This window comes from Crocodylus siamensis, chromosome 6 (assembly GCF_052110815.1).
Source record: "Crocodylus siamensis isolate JL-2025a chromosome 6, ASM5211081v1, whole genome shotgun sequence".
Classification (NCBI taxonomy): Eukaryota; Metazoa; Chordata; order Crocodylia; family Crocodylidae; genus Crocodylus; species Crocodylus siamensis.
In genome coordinates this window covers 54,383,596-54,403,323 of record NC_143400.1, presented here as the reverse complement: position 1 = coordinate 54,403,323, position 19,728 = coordinate 54,383,596, and the positions used below count along the sequence as shown (strand labels likewise).

Sequence of the window (19,728 nt, the reverse complement as noted above, 5' to 3'; positions counted from 1 at the left end):
GGGTGCAGGGCTCATTTGTAGCACGCCTTCCGAGAAATATTGGCTCCTACTGCTCTAGGCAAAGGGGAGAGTATCTGCAATTCCACCTTCACCAGTAATCGTAAGGTGGAACACCGTTTTTAAGACATCTGTCTTTATGTCAATGGAATTTTTTTAAAAAGTGTGTGTAATGCTAACTGTAGTTCAGCAGTTGAAAATGTGGTCTGTTTTTGTGGATTATCAGAAATTATCAGTCATGGAAACATTTGCTCCAAGATAATGTCAAAAAAAGCAAAAATTGGGAGTGCCCAAAGTGGTAAATGATCGGGCCAGCTTTCCTAGCTGGACTCATTCTGAAGTCAAACAGCTGAATGCTTGTTATTCAAGAAAACCCTTTCTGAAAGCAGTCATCAAACTGAAGTCTACATGGAAGGTGCTTTAAAGTTTTTATTAGCCTGCTGCCAGATTTTTTAGGGAGTGCTGCATTTCTAATCTCAAACAAACAAACACCTCAAACTTGCGTTAATAAAGGTTTCTAATGGAATTCCAACATTTGAAGATGATCCATTGGAAAAAGTCCAGTTTGGTGCCTGCTCTAGTTCAGTTTCTAATATAAAGTGCTTCAACATTGTTGACGTTTAGTTTGGCTTAGAGTTTCCTTTCCAATGGTAGTTGTTTCTTTTGAGAAGTTCATCACTGTCCTGTAACACTACTGCCCAAGAGAAGCATGAAAGCAAGGATGATAACCTCAGTATATGCAGCATGCTTCAGAATCAAGGAAAATGAATTGCAAATGCTAGCCACCTTTTCCTGTTAGTTTAATTGATTTAACAGCTAAACATTTCAGGAGTCCATGGCTTGAATGGTTCATCTTAGTATTGCTGGTGTTAAAAAGCAACACTTTATTAGCTCTTATGGGTGATGGTGCTATGAAAACTGCAAAAATCAATTTCCTTTTTGTAAACATTGGAATTTTTTTATTCCCTGCACATCTGCTGTGGAACTTACCAAAAAATACTGCAACAAAACTGTAACCTTATTGAGGAATCCTTTGATCTGTCAGGACTATAGGATCTTTCAGGATGAAGAAAGTTGTGTAGACCTTACGAGTTCTAGAGGCCTGCTGTGGCAAAAGTACAAAGAGCCTCCTAATGACCTCCACTCCTGTATCCCATGTTCCGTTATTCTCTAACACCTGGTGTTTTTCATCTTTCATAGAGAAAGCCTGGCTTTAGTACTTTTGGAAGCAATAGGAGATGGTAGGCAAACTTTCAAGTGTTACCCCCTTTTCCATCTGAAAAAGCTGTAGAAAAGTGGTGGCTGTCTTGACGTCAACTTGGGTCTTTAGTCTTTGGCTGCTTACAGATGTAAAAAACACCCCCCAAAATGGCGCTTTACTTTAAACTCAGCATGCCCCTGTTCCAAGCCCAGCACATGCCCAGAATAAGCATCACGTTAGTTGGATCCTGCTTGCCTAACATCTGTCTAGATTGGGCACTTTAGTGGGGCTTTTTTGGTACTCTTATCTAATAGCTGATTGAATTAGCTTTAGATGAGAGCCAAGAAGCTCCGCTGAGATGCTTGATCTATACAGATGCTGCCGAGCAAGGTTGAAACATGCTGCTTCTTCCAATAAAGCGCTTTTGGGGGGGTTTCCCCACATCTGTCATCAGCCTTTATTAGTTACAAGGTGTGAGGTATCTACCCCTGAATAAAGTTTAGATGCATCAATAACCAATATCATTGTTATAGGCATTCTTATCAACTCTGTCATATTTGCTCTGCTGTTGCAAACTGATTTGATTCCATTTAGTGTTAGGTAAGCTAGTTTTGTTAATCGTTTATTTCTGAATGTTTCTTCCTGCAAGTAAGTGCTTTTATTAATCTGAGAATAAAGAATTAAAATTTTAATGTGTGTTTTCATGACAACAAAAGTAAGATGCTTAAAAATCTGAATACAGTGACTTTTTCTTAAGTGTCCTTTAAAAAAGTCAAACATTTAGATTTATAATTCCTATTATTTATTTACAAATATAATCAGGAAATAATAGAAATGGAAGATTACAAAGGTCATACCAAAGATAAAATAGTAGCACAATCTTAACTGTGATGCAGTAATGCTTATGGAGCTGTAAATAATTAAATGTTAGCTTTACTTTACCGCTAGTACCTCCATATGAATTTACATAGCATTTCTGATAAAAGCCACTTTTGGGAAGATCTGTGGGCCTGGCTATGAAGGAGGATAGTAACATTTATTGGTTGAAATTTCCTCTTTCCTATGTGCCAGATCCATAGATCTAATCCATGCTTATTTGAATTTAAGCATAGTCTTAGCAAAATGCGCCTGATTTTTTTTTCCTCTCACAAGATTTACAAATTACACTGGATTTACAATAACATGCGATTAAAAACAGGGTTTAATAACTCTGAAAGATGGATCTGGTGCTCTGCCGCAATTAATTGGTGATCCACAGAGATCTTAAGTTAGTTTGATCATTCAAGCTAAAGTTAAAATAATTCAGTTCACATCAGCTTGGGAAATAGTTTCACTTGTGGGCTCTTCAGGGGCAAAACCTAGTGCCCCAGAAGATCACTGACAGGTCTGGTTTCTCCAAGCAGCAGCCCCCTGATTGAAGAACCATAGTAGGATCTGTGGACCTGGCTTCTAGAAGAAAGGAGATTTTAAGGTAACATTTTTTTCTATTTAAAGTGTGGTCCTACTCTGAAAAGTGACTGGAAAAATGGCACTGTGGGTTTCCACATTTATAGTCTCTTCATAACTTTCAGACCAAACTTACTCATTGTACACTTGAACAGTCTTCCCTAGCTACCAGAATCAAACTTGATTTGGAATAAGAATGTCATATAGTGAGTTCTTTCCTGCTTGCTCATCATCACCAGTATTAATGTTTCTGCAAGGTTAATCCTGCTGTTAATTGTATGTGTGCAATACCATTATCATCAAGTACAGCTGAGAATAGAGATGTATGAGCTAGACTAGAATCCAGGTAATTTTTCCATAGCTGTACTGGGTCTCAAGGTTAACAGGAGTAAAAAGTAGTTAAAACCTTTATTTTTTTCACTAAAGTTATAATCCAGAATATATACATGCAGTAGATCTGATAAGAAGGTGCTGTTTACTGCAGTCAATTTTCAAAGTAGAACTTCACTTTAAAAGAATGAGTTAATTAAATGTCTTCATGTCTGAGAGCTTATAATGTAAATTCCTTGGTTTCTAACTCCATAAAACTTACATAACTTAGCATTTCTCCAAAGGTAGCAATGTTTAATTGATTAATTTGCAGAGTAAATGTGACCTAAGGCTTTTAAAGTCTGATTTATTCTGTTCTGGGTTAGAACTAAATATTAATCAGAGAGTCAATTATAGGTTGTTAGTTTCAAATAATTTTAATTTAACTAGTATTTTTTCCCTAGGGATTCTACAAATGAAACTACTGCGCATTCAGATGCTGGCAGTGAGCTTGAAGAAACAGAAGTCAAAGGAAAAAGAAAAAGGGGCCGTCCTGGCAGGCCTCCAGTATGTGTTATTTAGTTTTGTTTTGTTGTGCATCTCTTTAAAATTGATTGCAGACTATTCTTTTGTCTGAACATCTTAGTGATAATAGTGAACATAAATAGGTTTACAATGAGTATATCTCAAACTTCATGAAGGCTTATAGTACATAATACATGCATCAGATCAATATACAAGAATTGCTTGCTGAAGTATTAGAAATAATATCTAATTTAAAAGATAAAATGGTAATACCCATTAATGTTGTATCCGTTGCTATTCGCATTCACTCATCTTAAATTATTCCACTATTTTTTACATTATAGTATTCTTCTAGGTAAGGGAGCAGTCTTATTAACCCTAACAACTTTCTCCTTTTAAAAGTTTTAATGGAGAGTTTATTAAAGAGTACTGACACAACACTCGAGCCATCTTTTAGTGGTTGCTAATTTCTTCATGTAATCTAGAAATTATCCTCATAGTTTTAAAATAATGTTGAATTCTTCCATCAGTAGAGGTGTTAATGTACGTTTAAGGAAATGGGATATCTTCTGTCTTGCATATGGATAAAGAGCTTTTCTTTTTTAATATGAGAGCCTCAGGTTTTGGTATCTGTGGTCATAGGATTTACTAAGAGGAGATTATTTTTAAGTGCCTTTGTACAGTGCCATTTCATGAATGGAAATAATAGAGGGAACACTCAGAAATTCTACAGTATTTAGTTAAAAAAGCTTTTTTGTTGTTGTTTATTTAAAAAAAACAAAAAAGTACCCTGTTTATGGGTATATCCATAGGCAGACATACACGATTGTTGTATTTTGTCAAGAGGCTTGTTTTTGGTAGTTCTCCAGGGTTAGCACGTGTATTACTGTTACCATGGCTGAATTCCATGAAGTGGAATAAGGTCATTTTGGGGGAGAATTTTACATTAGTTTTTATAGGCATTCTTTTAATAAGTTTGGTTAGTTCTCATTTTCTCTCCCAGATCAGCTCAGCTAGTGAACCTTCATGGAACATGTCATATTGCTTGTTTCTTCAAAATTTTGAGCTAATATAAGGACGTTATTTACTGTTGTAAAGTCCTTTATGCACATTTTTTTCTTTCTTTGGGAATCATTTAAGATATGTTTGACTAGGATTTGAAAATAAATAACCAACCAATATATTTTTGAACAGCGGTAAGAATTTTTTGCAATTTTAGGAAGAAATTTAAGGTAAATATTTAACTCTATAAATCATAAGCCAAAATACATATACACAGTTCAGCCAGTTTAAAGTTACTTTTGGAATCTTAGCTTTTGAATTTCTGGACACTAGTGCCAATGTCAAATTTTACAGGGGCTTTAGGTGACAACTACTGTGGATGAAATTGCTAAATGTTTCCATGGTCATATTTTCCAAAGCCTTCCTTCAGTTGGGGCTGATCTTCATGCTAGGTGTCAGTATGAAGGCTAATTATTTTTAATTCCAGTTTGAGCAGAATCCCTTCATTGTTTAAAGTCTGTGAAGGTATAGAAAGCTTTCAGAGTTATTTTATTTTATGCTGTTTCATTCTGAGTGTTTTATTTCAGGACAGTAGTGCTGACTGTTTCAATATTCATTCGTGAATATTCCACAGATAAGCTTCATGTACAAAACATACTTGCTGTTTTGAAATGCTCGGTTTGAGAAGGATAGTTGCAACAGCATGACAGCCAACCCAAGTCCCTATGGAGCAGGAAAACAAAATTATTTTTTTCTGTGTAAAATGTTAGTCCTAAATGTACTGTTTATGACCATATATTAATCTTGTAGTTAACTGTATGTTCTTTAGGAAGTGTCCTACTGATCTGATGTTCAGAGCAACTTTTTCAGTATCTATTATGAGAAAATTTATATTGCTCTGCTCATGGATCCTGGAGACCCTCTCTAGCATCCAGAAATTACTTAGTAGAGAGACTTTCTTCCCTTCTTCCTCCCATGTAAGCTTTCTATTTCCTCTTACTATCAGGCTTATATCACTTTTCATTCTGCATTTTTCACGGCCGTCTCTGAAAGTCTCTTTGCTGCAGGACTTTTTTCTTCTTCCCATAATTAAAAGGAAAAAACAAAACAAAAAGAAAATCCCATCTCTTCAGAAAGTCTTTAAAGAAAAAACAAGAACAACTGGTCAGAAATCTCTGTACCAGATAATTTTTTCTTCCAGTACTTCTAGCTCTTCAAAGGGCTGCTCTCTACAGCTGTCTTCCTGGTTGATGAGCATGCAAGGCAGAAAAGACCAGTTTGAACACAAAGCCAGTTTGCTTGCCCACTAAGTTGTGAGATTTGTTTTACGACTTTAATGCCAGAAGGAGCAAATGTGTTGAGCAATGCCTTTTCATGCATCTCCTCCAAATGCATGGTGTCCCCCAACCCCTGATAGCCATTTTAAGGGCATTTTCTTTTGATGTCTACCCCCCTGAGTTGTCGATCACATTTGAGATAATAGTACTTGAACAACTCTGACTGAGAAGATGAGCTAGACAGCTGCTTTCCAATGGTACTGTCTAAATTGGAAAAAGTCCCATCTCAAATCGACCAAAGTAAATCTCTGTCTATCAGAGAGCTCATTCCATTTAGTTCTCCACCACTCTCAACTCCTTTAGGGTTGTACCACAAATAAGGGAGTGAGCAGCAAAAAGCAAACAGACCGTAGGCCTGATTCATTTTTCTCAGAGAAGACTGTGCACAATCTGTTCATGAGAACAACTAAGTTAATGGTTATGCAAATCGGAGGTGTCTGGAAGTCTGTGTTCGCTACTGGTCACTGCTATTCAGGAAGTATACTACTGAATTAGGTGGGGTCAGAAAAAAGGTATCAAGAAAGACTGAGGGGAGTATGGAAAGTCCCTGTTCCAGCAAAAGACTAAAAATGTTGGGTTGTTTGCCTTATAAGGAAGACCAATAAGAAGGGATGTGATAAAAATAATGAAAGTGGATGGGGACCATTCCCCTGCCCTTGAACAAAGCAGCAAGAAATTCAGTAAAACTGAAAGGAGGTAAATTCAGAAATGAGTGCAAAGGAATACTTTTCCTTAATTACTGGGCACATCGAGGCAGTTCAGTATAGCAATTCCCATATTAGTGAACTATGACTAAAGAAGCCAAATAATCTTAACAGATTAAAGTCTCCCATGGGGGAGATTACCTGGATAAGAGAGATGCAATATACCAAGATGGATATCCAGTAAGCATTCATCTTTGTTTATTCAGGCCATGAAAGACTATCATTTAAATGAAGTGAAAGAAGGAAAGCATTCATCCATCAGCTGTCCCTGTCCCCCACACCAAACCCAAAAGACTGGAAAAAATAGCAGGCCTAGTATGATTCTAGCATACAGATGACAGTGTCATCAACATAGCATCCTGAAGAAGGAAGAGGTTAACACGGGATCTTTGATCCAATGAGTGATTTTTTTTTTTTTTTTTATCCTTCATCCCCCACCAATATTGGTTACAGACTTGAAAGGAACAGATTCCAGAGCTGTCACAACATGGTTCTGAATCTCCTCAATGCGACTAAGATGTAGCGTGGCCTTTGTGATTATAACGTATGCAACCCTTTTTCTACCTGCTTCTCAATTTTACATGAAAGACGGAAAGAAAGGAATTCGAAACTAATAAAATGTCCTTTCATAAATGAATAGATTTTATGACCATAATGAAACTTGCTAGTCTGACCCAATTAATTGCAGATAATTCTTCCCAGTGTTTACTGTGCCAAATCTAATTATCTGTTGTTGACCTGCTGTACATCTCTTGGAAAGACATTTGGTCTACATTCAAAAACTCTCACTTAAAAAATTGCACTGTATTTCCAATGCTTTTCCAACTTCCATTTTTTTTCACTGAATTCTGTTATTTTTTTTATTTTGCTAGATTATTATCCTTAACCATAATAATTTGCATTTACTGTTTGTTTGTTTTTTGCTAAACTAAATATTGAACTCCTTATGACTTGCATTTTAAGGCATGTATTTCAGAATGTTAATAATTAACTGATTGTACATACAGGCCAAATTCAACTCCCCCTTCCGGTGGCTAAGTGCTAATTATGCATTTATGTGTAGACGTGCAGATTTTAGATTCTCCTGCACTGCAGCTTGCTTTGTTCTTTTGAATATGCCCGGAAGAGATCCTTGAAAGCTGTTTATACCATGTTGCAATTCCTGTTCTGCCAGAGAGGCTTGTAATTCCTCCCAAGTCTCAGAGAAAAATCATTAGTGGCAACTCTGGAGGGAGGAAGAGAGAAGTCAAGAGAAGGAGGGCTGCCTTGTCTTTTAGCCCAATAGTGTAGTAGTACTTATTCCTAGGATATAAGATAGGGTACCTGAGCTGCTACCCCTATGCTATTTCTACATTTTGTATTAAGTAGTCATTGGATTAAACAGTTAAACACCAGTGCAGGCAGGGCCAGAACCCAGAGCACTCTCCTTTTCAGGGCAGTACCCGTCTCAGGCTCTTTCTGCTTGCTGTCCTCCATTTGCTCCTTTTTGCTCCTCTCCTGGCTGTCCAGTGGGCCACCTTGCATTAGTGGCCCTGCCTTAGCCCAGCCTGGAGTTTTGTTGTCAACCCCCCCCGGAGTGGTGGTGCCTAGAACCTGGGTCTCCCACTCCCTGGACAAGTGCCCTAACCATTAGGCCATTGGACAAAAAATATGGAAAGGGTCCTGTTCTTCTCTCTTCCTACCATCCCCCCTCACAGTTGCCAGTCATGGTTTTTCTCAGGCTAATCTTTTAAGGATTTAGATGGAGTTACACATCTTTCAAAGTGGAATAGGATTGCAACAATATATAGTATCTAAAATATGTATATGGCCCTAAATGTACATCTACTATTTAGAGAACATAGGATGCTAGGAAAGTAGAACTGGAAGGGACCATATGAGGTCATCTAGTCCAGCTTGCCTGTTCAGGGCAGGATCATCTCTGAATAAACCGTCCCAGCTAAATATCTGTCTAATGTGCTCTTAAACTTCCAGGGATGGAGATTTTACAGCTTCTCTAGTTAGTCTGTTATACTGTTTAACTAACCTCGCAGTCAAAAAGTTTGTCCTAATCTAATCTCTAACCAGAAGTTCTCCTGCTGCAGTTTGAGGCCATTTCTCCCTAGTCCTGTCCCATGGAGATAAGTCCATCTCCACCCTCTGTATTTACAATCCCCCTTCAGGTATTTGAAGGCAGTTATCAACTTCCCCCATAATCTTCTCTTCTCCAGACTAAATAATAACAGGTCTTTTAGCCTTTTCTCATAAATCTTGCTTCCCAGGCCTTCTGCTGCGTTCTTTTCATTCTGAATACATCTGTTTTGAAGTGTGGACCCCAAAACTGGACACAGCACTGCAGGTGAGGCCTCACCAGTGCTGAATGGAGTGGAAAGATCACTTGCCTTTATTAGCAAGTGACACTCCTGTTAATACAAACCAGTATCTTACTGACTTTTTGCAACAAGAGTTCACCATTGGCTCATACTCAGCTTCTAGTCTCCTGTAAGCCTCAGGCTCTGTTCTGCAATACTGCAGCCTAACCAACCATTCTCCAGTCTGTATCTGTGCATGCAATTATTCCATCCCAAGTGCAGGACTTCGCACTTATCCTTGCTGAATTTCATTTGGTTGATTCTGGACCATTTCTCCAGTATACCCAGCACATTTTGGATCCTAGCCTTGCCCTTCAGAGTGTGCAACTCCATTTAACTTGGTGTCATCTGAAAATCTGCTAGTTGTGCACTCTGTTCCAACATCCAAATCATTAATGAAGATGTTGAACAGGACTGGATCCAGAACAGGCCCCTGAGGAACCCTACATGAGATCTTCTCCCAGGTAGACATTTAAGCCACTGATGACAGCTCATTGAGCACAGTGATCCAACCTGTTTTGTCCACCCTGCAGTACCTTCATTTGGTCTGTACTTCCTTAGCTTGTTGATGAGAACGTTGAGGCAGGTAGTGTCAGAGGCCTTGTGGAAGTCAAATTATATAACAGCCAACACTCCTTTGCCCCCACATCTTCCCCCAGTAACATGCAACACTCCTTCCTGCCGCTGCCTCCCCATCCACAGAGCATTACACCTTATCAGAGAAGGAAATCAGATTGGTCAGGCATGACTTGCTCTTGGTGAATCCGTGCTTGCTGTACCTGATCACCTTGTTTTTCTCTAGGTGCTTTGAAATGAATTTCTTGAGAACTTTCTCCATGTTCTTTCTAGGTATCAGTCAGGCTGACTGGTCTGTAATTTTTGGATATTTCATTTTCCCATTGTTAAAGATTGGCACTATATTTACCCTTTTTCACTCATCCTGGACCTCAGCCAACCTCCACAAGTTTTCAGAGGATAGATAATGGCTCTGAAATTACCCCTGCCAATTCCTTCACTACCCTCGGGTACATGCCATCCAGCCTTGCTGACTTGAAAGCATCTAGCTTCCTCAAGTATTCCGTAACCTATTCTGCAATTACTGCCGCCTTCTCTATCATTGCATCCAGTCGCATTTATCTTCTAGTAGCTTCCCTACTTGTGAAGACTTGCATTAAAAATGATGTTAAATATTCCAGCCTTCTCTGCATCATCTGTACCTAGATTGTTTTCTACATTCCTTAAAGGATCCATGCTTTCTTTGGTCTTCCTCTTATTCTTGACATACTTGCAGAATTCCTTTTTATTGCTTTTTCTGTCCCTTTCCAGCTGCATTTCAAGTTGTGCCTTGACCTTCCTAATATTTGTTGCGTATCTTTTTGAGTTTCAACTCGTGGAAAAGATTGCTGCCTTGCTAGGCTGGCCTCCTGTTGCACTTCCCTTTCTTCTGTTGCACCAGTTTAGCTTGCTCCTGTACCCTTAATATGACCTCCTTAAAGTAAGCCAGCTCTCCTGGATTTCTTTTCCGTTTGTCAGACACTCAAGTCACCTTTACATTCTCAAACAGTTCTTCCCTGTTTGTGGGCAGCAATTTGAGAAGAGTTTCCCAGCTAGTTGGCCTCTCCACTACCTGTACCAGAAAGTTATCTGCACCATGCTTCAAGAAATTTACATGGACTACCTTTTACATTGCTGCTTCCCTCCTAGCAGATGTCTACTTAGATGCATAAATAGACATAGCTACATAAAGGGGGAGTTGGATTTGGGCCTTAAAGCCTGCAGTATGTTTCTGTTTTTGGCCAGAGCTTTCCTCACTCTCTGAAACACATTTCTTTGAACAAGTTTTGGGTATAGATGTTGTATCCCAGCAAACTTCTTCCCTGCAGTGTTTGATTTTTATAAAATGATTCAGTAAATGTCTGGGAAAATCTGCAGTGGATTCTCAGACTTGGGGTAGAATACCTAGTTCAGGACACTGATGCATATACACTTGGGGCAGCTGCTGCTCAGGAGCACGCAGCAGGTGTTATGCTGTTACATATGCTGTGAATGTCTAACTATGTGAGACTGGTGATTAAAAGTAAGCTAAATTGCTCCAGGTTTTATCCTGGGTGAAGCAGGGTTAAAGCTGGCTTGGCTTTGGTACAGTTCTGTTGCTACAGTATCACGCACAGCTTCTACACAGTCCAGAGCAGCAGCAGCCTCCATCCCCATCCCTTCCCCTTCCCCCCACTTTTTTAATTGTCCCAAATGTAGGTTTGTCCGTGCAAGGGGCTTTCAAACTCATGTGACCCTGCAGGGCAGATGAGCAGCATGGGGCCAGTCTGTGGGCTGGATCAGGCTCTCAGATCAGCCTTGTGTACCAGATTAACGCACAGGACTGGTCCAGTTCAGGTGCTTCATGCAGCAGACATGTGAGCATTAGGTTTCTTCAAGCTAAAGAAAAAAGATAAGCTCTTCCCATTACTCAGTCTTGTTTTTGAATTGGCATATATGGAAAGCTTCCTTTCTGATGAAAATTACCCTCTCATTATTTCCTGAGGTCATCTGGTCCCAGCAGAATCTACCTTTGTCTCCAGATGCATTTCTATAACGAATGCTTTAATTCGGGATCAGTATTTCCAGTTCAAGACTATGCTGTTCAGCCTCTAACTTGCTGTTCAGGCTACCCAGAAACTGGTGACGATCCTAGAGCCAGGCCTTAGATAGGCAGGGACCAAATCTTTCATCATTTGTTTTACCTTTGTGTAAAAACTTTGTCTGTGGAATCAGCACAAATCTAGGACAGGTCGAGTTTATTATCAGCTTTCAGCAGAGCTCCTCAGTGCCATATCAAAAATCTAGTCTTCTAAAAATCAAATTAAGATCTTGGGCCTGGTTGTATAAACAATTTCTTCATTAAAATCTCAAGATACAGTCCACAATACATCAGTTTTTACATACTGCACACACCTTGAAGTGACAATGTTTTCAGTGAGCTGGATTGTCTTTTGTTTAAACGGGCAGACAAGATGGCTGTCTGTCTGTGCCTGGATAATGGCCTCGTAGGAAAAGAAAACTTATTTCTCATGCCCTTTAAGGTCAGAGGCCCAACTGTCCCTTCCATAGAGCTGTGGCTCCCTGATTGCATGCCATCTGGCCTTGCCATAGCTTAAGAGCTCTAATGTATGCCTTTGTAAGGTCACTGATAGCTCTTACAGCATTTATTGGAATGAGTTGCAGTTGTGCTGAACTCCTTCTTGCCTGTCCCTTTTCTTATTGCTCTCTCTCCCACCCTCTAGGCACCTCTCTACCACATCCTCTGTCCTCGTGTACCAAAGCAAAGTTGGTTAGTGCAGAAGTTGGGTCTGCTACCTGCAGCAGCTCTCCTATAGATGGGTTTTTCTTTGCATGGGGGGTAGGGATGGGGGAGTAAGGATTCTGTGCTAGGCATATCTGGCCCATTGAAGTCCTTTTTTTGGAGCATTTAACCATGAAAAGTAGATTTTGAAGACAAGAATCTGGCTGCTTGTGCTTCATTAAATCTGGGTGCAGCCTGCTGAGGGTAATAAACCCTAGTGAATCCTTCTATACAAATGGCAGGCACCAGTCAATCAAGACCTAGTTGCACAATTTCCTGAATGTTTCAAAGCAAATGGTACCACAGGAAGACTGTCCACAGAATAAATCTTCTGGACCTGTTAGCACAGTAGAGGCAAACTCCAGATAACTTTTTTTGGAGGTTGCGATTTTAACTACAGATTGCAAAGCAAGAAGGGACCATTAGGGTAATCTGTTGCATTTGTACATATAAATTGAGTTACTGATTAATTTTAGTGGTGTGGGAAGCGAATATTAAAGTCTTTCTAATGAGCACCCAAAGCACTATGAACAAGCTTTATGTGGGTAGCAATGAAAGGGAAGAAAGTGTTTAAATATAATAACCTGAAGTTGGTTCCTTTTAACTTGGTAATACTTGTATCCTGAAGTAGTTGGGGTTCGGTTATTTTATGAATAAGGTACCTCAGTTGTTTTCTAAGTACATAGAAGTAAATTTTCTAGTAAGCCAATGACAGCTATTTTTTGCAGCCTAGATCACAATTTTTAATTTTTTTTTTTACTTTTCTCGCAGTAAGACTCGCATATAAATACATCTGATGCAGTGTGTGTGTGTGTATAAATCTAATGCTGATACGTGTGTGTGTGTATGTGTATATATATAGTTTACAAGATACTTTCACTCATTCATATCGTAATTGCACCAGATTTTCATTCTGATGTTCTTTCTGCCCAGTCTGCCAATAAAAAACCTCGAAAAACTCCAGGAGATAAGAGCCGTTCTGAACCTGGCACTAGAACAGCAGGTCGTGGAAGAGCTAATGGTCACCCTCAACAGAATGGAGAAGGAGACCCTGTCACTTTGTTTGAGGTGGTTAAGCTTGGGAAAAGCGCCATGCAGGTAAAGTAATTCGCATACTGTGCGTTTGTTGTTGTTACCACTTAATTACTGAATATTTCCACACTACAATAAATATGTTTCTTATTTATTCTCATTGTGTCTATGAATCTATGAAAGTTAAATCACAGTGTTGTAATTAGGATTACGTCATCTGATACAGCTTATCAAAAATGAGTTGCTGGTATTCCCCCTTCCCCCTCTGCTTGTATGTATTGTACATTGAAATAAGGAGTTCAGTATAAGATATGATTAAAGCTGAATGTTTCAAAGTACTTCTGGAAGAACTGTAGACTGAGAAGTAGCTTTCTATTCCAATTAATTTCTTTACTATTTTGTCAGTTATTTGTTTATAGCTTGAAAATGAGTTTTAAAAGAAGGGGATCTACTAACAAATGCAGCTGCTGTACATAAAGCATATCCAGAATTAACATTTGCAAAGGAGAGAAGATTTGAGATGTTTACCCAGCAAGTGAAGTTGTCAAAAGTGCTTGATCGTATTTACATGGTAAATTTAGTGCCAAACAGTGGTGTCATGCAGCAAATCATGGTGATCTACATGGGTTACCTTTCCAACCAGAAAGTATATCTGAAGTTATTCAGTGGTATGTGCTAGTAAATATAGCTGGGTTTTTGGTTGTAGCTGTGTTGGTCTAAGGACATAGGCAGGCAAGGTTCTTTGAGTAGATGTGATTATTTTTTTATTAGGCCAACTAAGTAGTTGGAAAAAAGTTCTTAGTAAGCTTTCAGGCACAGTCACCCTTCTTCAGGCATAGGGAGTCTGTCATTTCTTGGAGTCTCAGAGCAGCAGAGACTCCCTATGCCTGAAGAAGGGTGACTTTGCCTGAAAGCTTACTAAGAACTTTTTTCCAACTACTTAGTTGGTCTAATAAAAAATATCACATCTACTCAAAGAACCTTGCCTTCCAATAAATATAGCCACCCGTTGTGATAATTAGCTGAAGGGCAGCGCTGTGTAAATGTAGCTACACTTCTTTTGGTTCGAAAGTAGCCTGTGTGTAGCAGTGCAGCCTGTTACGGGGTGCTGTTGCCTGGCACTAAGTGAAGTAGTGTGACACGGCTTAAGTGATTTATGAGATCAAACTGAACTCTCAGGCATGACATGGTGCTAAATTGTAAAAAGCACCTAGATGTCTGAGGGTATGTCTGCATTGTCCTGTACCTTTCCGTGGACAAGCCCAAGCATGCTGTTGAGAAATAAGCCTTGCCTGCTCCATGTGTGCTTAGACTTTCAAATTTATGGAGTAGATGACCTGGTACAGTCGCAAGTATATCCTCTTGAACCTTCCTGAGGCTCTGACTGCAGAAAGCTTGAGCGTGGTGCCGACCTGTTCACGTCCAACTTTGTTTAGCTCACTGCTCCACAATGTTGTGAGCGAAGGTACACATGAAGCAGGTGCAAGTAGGCTGAGTTAATTTCATGGTGCCATTTCCTGTCTCACTCAGGACATGGTAAAGATATGCAAGTCTCATTTGCAAGTCACATAATGCGGATAAGGACCTACGTTTCACTGATTTTTTTCAAGGGGACTTAGTTTCCTAACGGCCTAAACCATTTTTGAAATTTCACCACAAATCATAAAACAACAAGGGTTGGAAGGGGACCTCAGGAGGTCACATCTAGTCTGAGCCCCTGCTCAGAGCAGGATCAGCCCCAACTAGATCATCCCAGCTAAGGCTTTGTTTAGCCAGGTCTTGAAAACCTCCAAGGATGGAGATTCCACCACCTCTCTAAGTAACCTGTTCCAGTGCTTTACCACCCTCCTAATGAGCAAATTTTTCCTAATATCCAGCTTAAGCCTCCCTTAAACCTCCATAAGTCCATGAAAAATCTGAGTTGTGTATTAATAATGTAGAAGTCAATATGGGAAAATGAGAATTTGAAAGTATGTCTTATGTTCTGTGAAATTGGGGTCGTGAGAGAGACCCTTGTTATCTAATAGGTGAACACAGAGCAAATATTTTTATAACAGAACGATTGAAAGCTTCTAGGTGCCTTTTCTTCATTTTATTTTACTGCTTCAGGTCCACCAACTTTGTTCCCTTGCAACACATTTTCGGAGTTGTTTTGGCAGGTTTCCAAGATGATTTTTGGAGGTGTGGGGTTTTTTTATGCAACAGAAGACACTATATGCCGTGCATTGGATATTTATCTGAGAGCTGTTGGTATAAATAGAAGCCAAAGGAAAGGTGTAGGTGGCTGCTTCATTGCTGGAGGTGTTTGATAATTTTTTATGAACGTCTATGAGAAGAACTGAGTTGGTTAGGATGTAGTCACATTTCTTCTTGTCTTAACAAAACACTTTTCACAAGGTAAAAACACAGAGTTGGGGTGCATATACTTAGGATCCTATTCTTGGAGCAGTTCTTAAGGGAAATGTGTGTGTTTGCATTAAGAACTTCTGAGGTTAAAGTCAGAATGAGCTGAACTAGGAGAAGCAGCATATTTATTGATGGAGTTTGAATTTATTCAGGAAGATGGCTAAGCTTTTTGGAACAGTGATGGCTTACTAGTAAGCAAGTTCACTCTGAGGTCAAAAATACAACAGTGCCTAAGTGTCTTAGGAGCCTAAAGTGCCTTCTGGCAGGGGTAGACAAATAACTTGCACTGAGGTAAATGAAGTTGGATTTTATGACATGTCAGCAACTTCATGGAAGCTGCATGTGCATGTTCTTATGTGGTGGCAAGTGGGAAGATAACTTGCCCTACCTCACCTCTTCATGAGAGGCAGGTAAACTAGTATAGGTGAGTTCTCGTGTAACACAGGGTACATGTTTGCACATTCTACTATGTAGTGGCTGACATGCTATAAGTCATGCTCTTTGTTTTACCACATCGTAGCTTGTTCTTGTGCCAACGCCTTTAATTACTTGCTAATTTTTGAAAATTTTACCTCTGTCAAATAGAAAAGAACCATTACTGATTTTTGGGTTTCAACATAGATGCAGTTGAAATGACGTTAACGCTCCTCAAGTGTTAAGCAGTTCAAGTTACAAGTGCAAACAAAGAGAAGATGCCTGCAATAATGTTTCGAAAACCAGGGTTAGGCCTGGGCAGACCTTGCATTCTTTCCATCCGTCTTCCAGTGAAATTGTAGGGATAGTGACGTGATCATCGGCAAGACACAGACCTCTTATTACTGACTTATTTGTGGAGCTCTTCAGTGTACAATGTGAGCAACTTGACTGACCTTACTGACTTTCAGACAATGCTTTATATTCTTAATTGTCAGTAGATTCTGTTAACTGTCTACATATACACAATGTGTTTCTTTCCCCAGGGCATGCTGTAATTTTACATTCTGTAATAGAAATGCAATAATTTCATTTAATGTAGGCTTTGAGATTACTAAGTAACTTTACTACTCTTCTGCTTCATGTGGTTTTATTTTCAAAGCTTCTTCCTCCTGCTGTTTGCCCTTAGGAGATTTCTCTGCTGCTAGATTTTTTTTTTTTGCCTTTTGCCAGCTCATGAGTATCTCTAATAACTTCATTTCACACTCATGTCAAGTTTCTACTGTATTTGAATCTGTGACAGGATTCATTTAAGTCTTCTCTTCAGGATAATTGTGCCTTGGTTTTAAGGAAACACCAGTTACAATAGTGTTTGTGTTTCTACTATGTATGATCTTTGTGTTTTTCTTTGCATACATTTTCTTACCCTCCATATCTTATCACTGTAACTAGGCACCAGTTTTGCTCATATTGGCTTTCCTGTTATGATTTCAAAGAATGCTTTGGAGGCTGTATCAGGCTAGTATTTGGCTTGCTGGCAGTGTTCAATTTGTTTAGTCACCTTTTCCACTGCTGTTAGCTTCAAAAGCTTCATTGCCATATGCAACAGTTTGTTGGTAGTGTGATACGCAGTGATGCTCATACACTGTGCTAGTAATTTCTTTAGTCCAGCAAGGCTGTCTTTGGCTCTTGGTTATGCTAATATGTAGAGGTACACTGATGTATCAGTCCAATATTGGATCAGTACCGGCATAAAGAAATCTGGCTGTATTCCATGTTGGCCCAATGGGGCTCATAATTTGGCTGATAAATGCCCACGCTGCGTGCAGCTGCAGCACAGTACTCGGGCAGTGAGGAGCACAGCCGCAGTGTGGAGAGCTGCATCCAGCTGGTAAGTCTGGTGTGGTGGGCAGAGGGGAGATCATCACCCCCCACGGTGAGGAAGGGGACAGGGGCAGGCACTGCCTCGGTGGGTGGTGGAGCTTTGGTTCATGAGGGGTGGGGGAAGCGGCTCCTGCTTCTGCTTGAAACCCAGGATGGCATGGGGGTTGGGGGGGGGTGTGCGCCCCCCAGATCTGCGTGGGGTGGGGTGGGCTGCAGCTGGGGTTGCGTGGGGCTCTTCTCGGCAGGTGCTGGGCTTGGAACACACACCAGTGGTGCTGGGAGGATGCTGCACTCCAAATTTCGCTGCCAGCCGCGGCTCTAGACCTTCTTGGCATGTGGGTGGAGGCAGGATGTTGAGCCAGGGCTGCACTGGAGCAGCTGGTGGAGGCAGGACTGGGAGCAGAGCTGCAGCGAAATTTGTGGTGGATTCAGCATTCTCCCAGTACTGCTGGTGCCCACTCTGAGCCCAGCCCCCGCTGACGAGAGCAGCCCCAGCTGCAGCCTGCCCCACCCCACCCCACCCCATGCAGATCTGGGGGGCACACAACCTCCCCGCTACCCTGCCCTACTGGGTTGCAAGCAGTGGCAGAAGCCACCTCCTCCCCATGAACTGTGGCTCCAGCCCACCCCGCCCCACCTGGGCAGTGCTTGCCCCCTTCCTTACCATGGGGGGCATTGATCTGTTCCCCCCACACCTTTTCTCTCTCCCCTCCCTTTCCACCACACCAGATTTACCAGCTGAAGGCAGCTGTATCAGAAATTGGGTTGGTAGCAGCCCCAAAAATCTCTACTGGTGCACCCCTACTAGTATGCCTGTGGCATAATGTTTTTGTGCTCCTAACAAATATGGCTACTCTATCCAGACTTCTGGGTTTCGAGCAGGTCTTAGACTGATTGTGATGCTGAAACTATCTACTGTGTTTAAAGTAAGCACACGTCCTGGTTTGGTCAGGACAGTCCTGGATTCTGTAGGCCAGTGAAAATTGGAAGAAAAGTCTTGGAATTGTAGGAGTGCGGGGCACAGTCCAGCGGGGAGGCATAGTGGCATGGTGTGCCAGGCAGATGGGCAGGCAGACACCACTGCTGCTGTGCAGAAGCAAGGTGGATAAACTGGAGTGGTGCCTGCCTAGCCCACCTCTTGTCTCCAGCTGGTGCTCAGGGAAGGTGGGCCAGGAGCGTTCAGGTGGCATGGTGCCTGCTCTATGCCATCCACCTTCCTCCCACACCGCAGCAGCAGTGCTGCCTACCTGCCTAGTGCGCTATGCCATTCTGCCTACCTGCCGGACTATGCTCTGTGCCCCTGTCTGCAGCAGCCCATTGACTTGGTGGGGCAGTGTCCCGGATTTCCTTAAAAATGATATGGTCATCCTAGCTATGTTCACATTCTGTTGATGCTGCAAACTGAAAACTTCCTGCAGAGATCCATTATCTGCAGCAGCAGTCTCTGTAATTCCACCTTTGCTATATTTACTTGTGGCAGCCTCTGCTCCTGTTGTGTGTAAGGAAGTTTTCTTCCAAGTAAATCAAATAATAATCAAGCAGCACAAGAGATATGGTATGTAGAGAGATCACATATTTTCTCACATATAACCTTCACCTTTTCCTGAAAAACCTGTGGGGAAAAATTGGGTGTATGTTTATATATGACAAAAAGGGTTTCCCATATGTCCAGACCTGTGGCACTGTTCATTAATGTGGCTCTGGGAGCCACAGCAGTTACTTTTGCCACTGCACCCTCCCTATCTCCTTCCCCCAAACTTCCAGTGCCAGATTGGGCTCTGCCACAAGGTAGTCAGGGTGGATAAAAACCAACAATTTAAAAAATATATGTTTTTTTATTTAAATCAATTTTTTTTTATTTTAATCATATTTTTTATTTTTTAAGATGTTTTCTTAAAAAAATAAACCTATATAAAGATAATTTTAAGTTAAGACATATTAGAGCTCAAAGATACTATCATGGAATAGGAATTATAAATTCTAATTATACTATTTGAGACAATATATTCATAAGACCATTGTAGAAAAGTTTTATAAATAGGTCACAACAGACCATGGTCTGTATTAGGGGCCCAATCTTATGGGGTTCCCAGAGGCTCCTGTATAGATTAGTAAAGATTAAAGTAAACCACTCTCCCCAGTGAAATTCAGTGCTCAGTTTAGAAGATGGTATTAAGCATCTCTGTGTTCCTTAGTTTCAGTTCTCAAACTGTGGATTTGTCTTCAGAGATAATATCCTTGTTAGCAGCAGTATACAGAGATAAGAGATAACAAACCTGATTAT

At 40.5% G+C, this 19,728-nt stretch overlaps 1 protein-coding gene across 2 annotated transcripts in view; it reads left to right on the top strand.

The window, feature by feature from the left end:
* STAG1 (STAG1 cohesin complex component) overlaps positions 1–19,728 on the top strand; it is a 305,757-nt gene that overhangs the window by 70,552 nt on the left and 215,477 nt on the right. For both annotated transcript variants that reach the window (XM_090051339.1, XM_090051340.1), the window contains 2 exons: positions 3,418–3,520; positions 13,143–13,307. In XM_090051339.1, the coding sequence (XP_089907465.1) occupies positions 3,418–3,520; positions 13,143–13,307 (268 nt within the window). The remainder of the gene's footprint in view (positions 1–3,417; positions 3,521–13,142; positions 13,308–19,728) is intronic.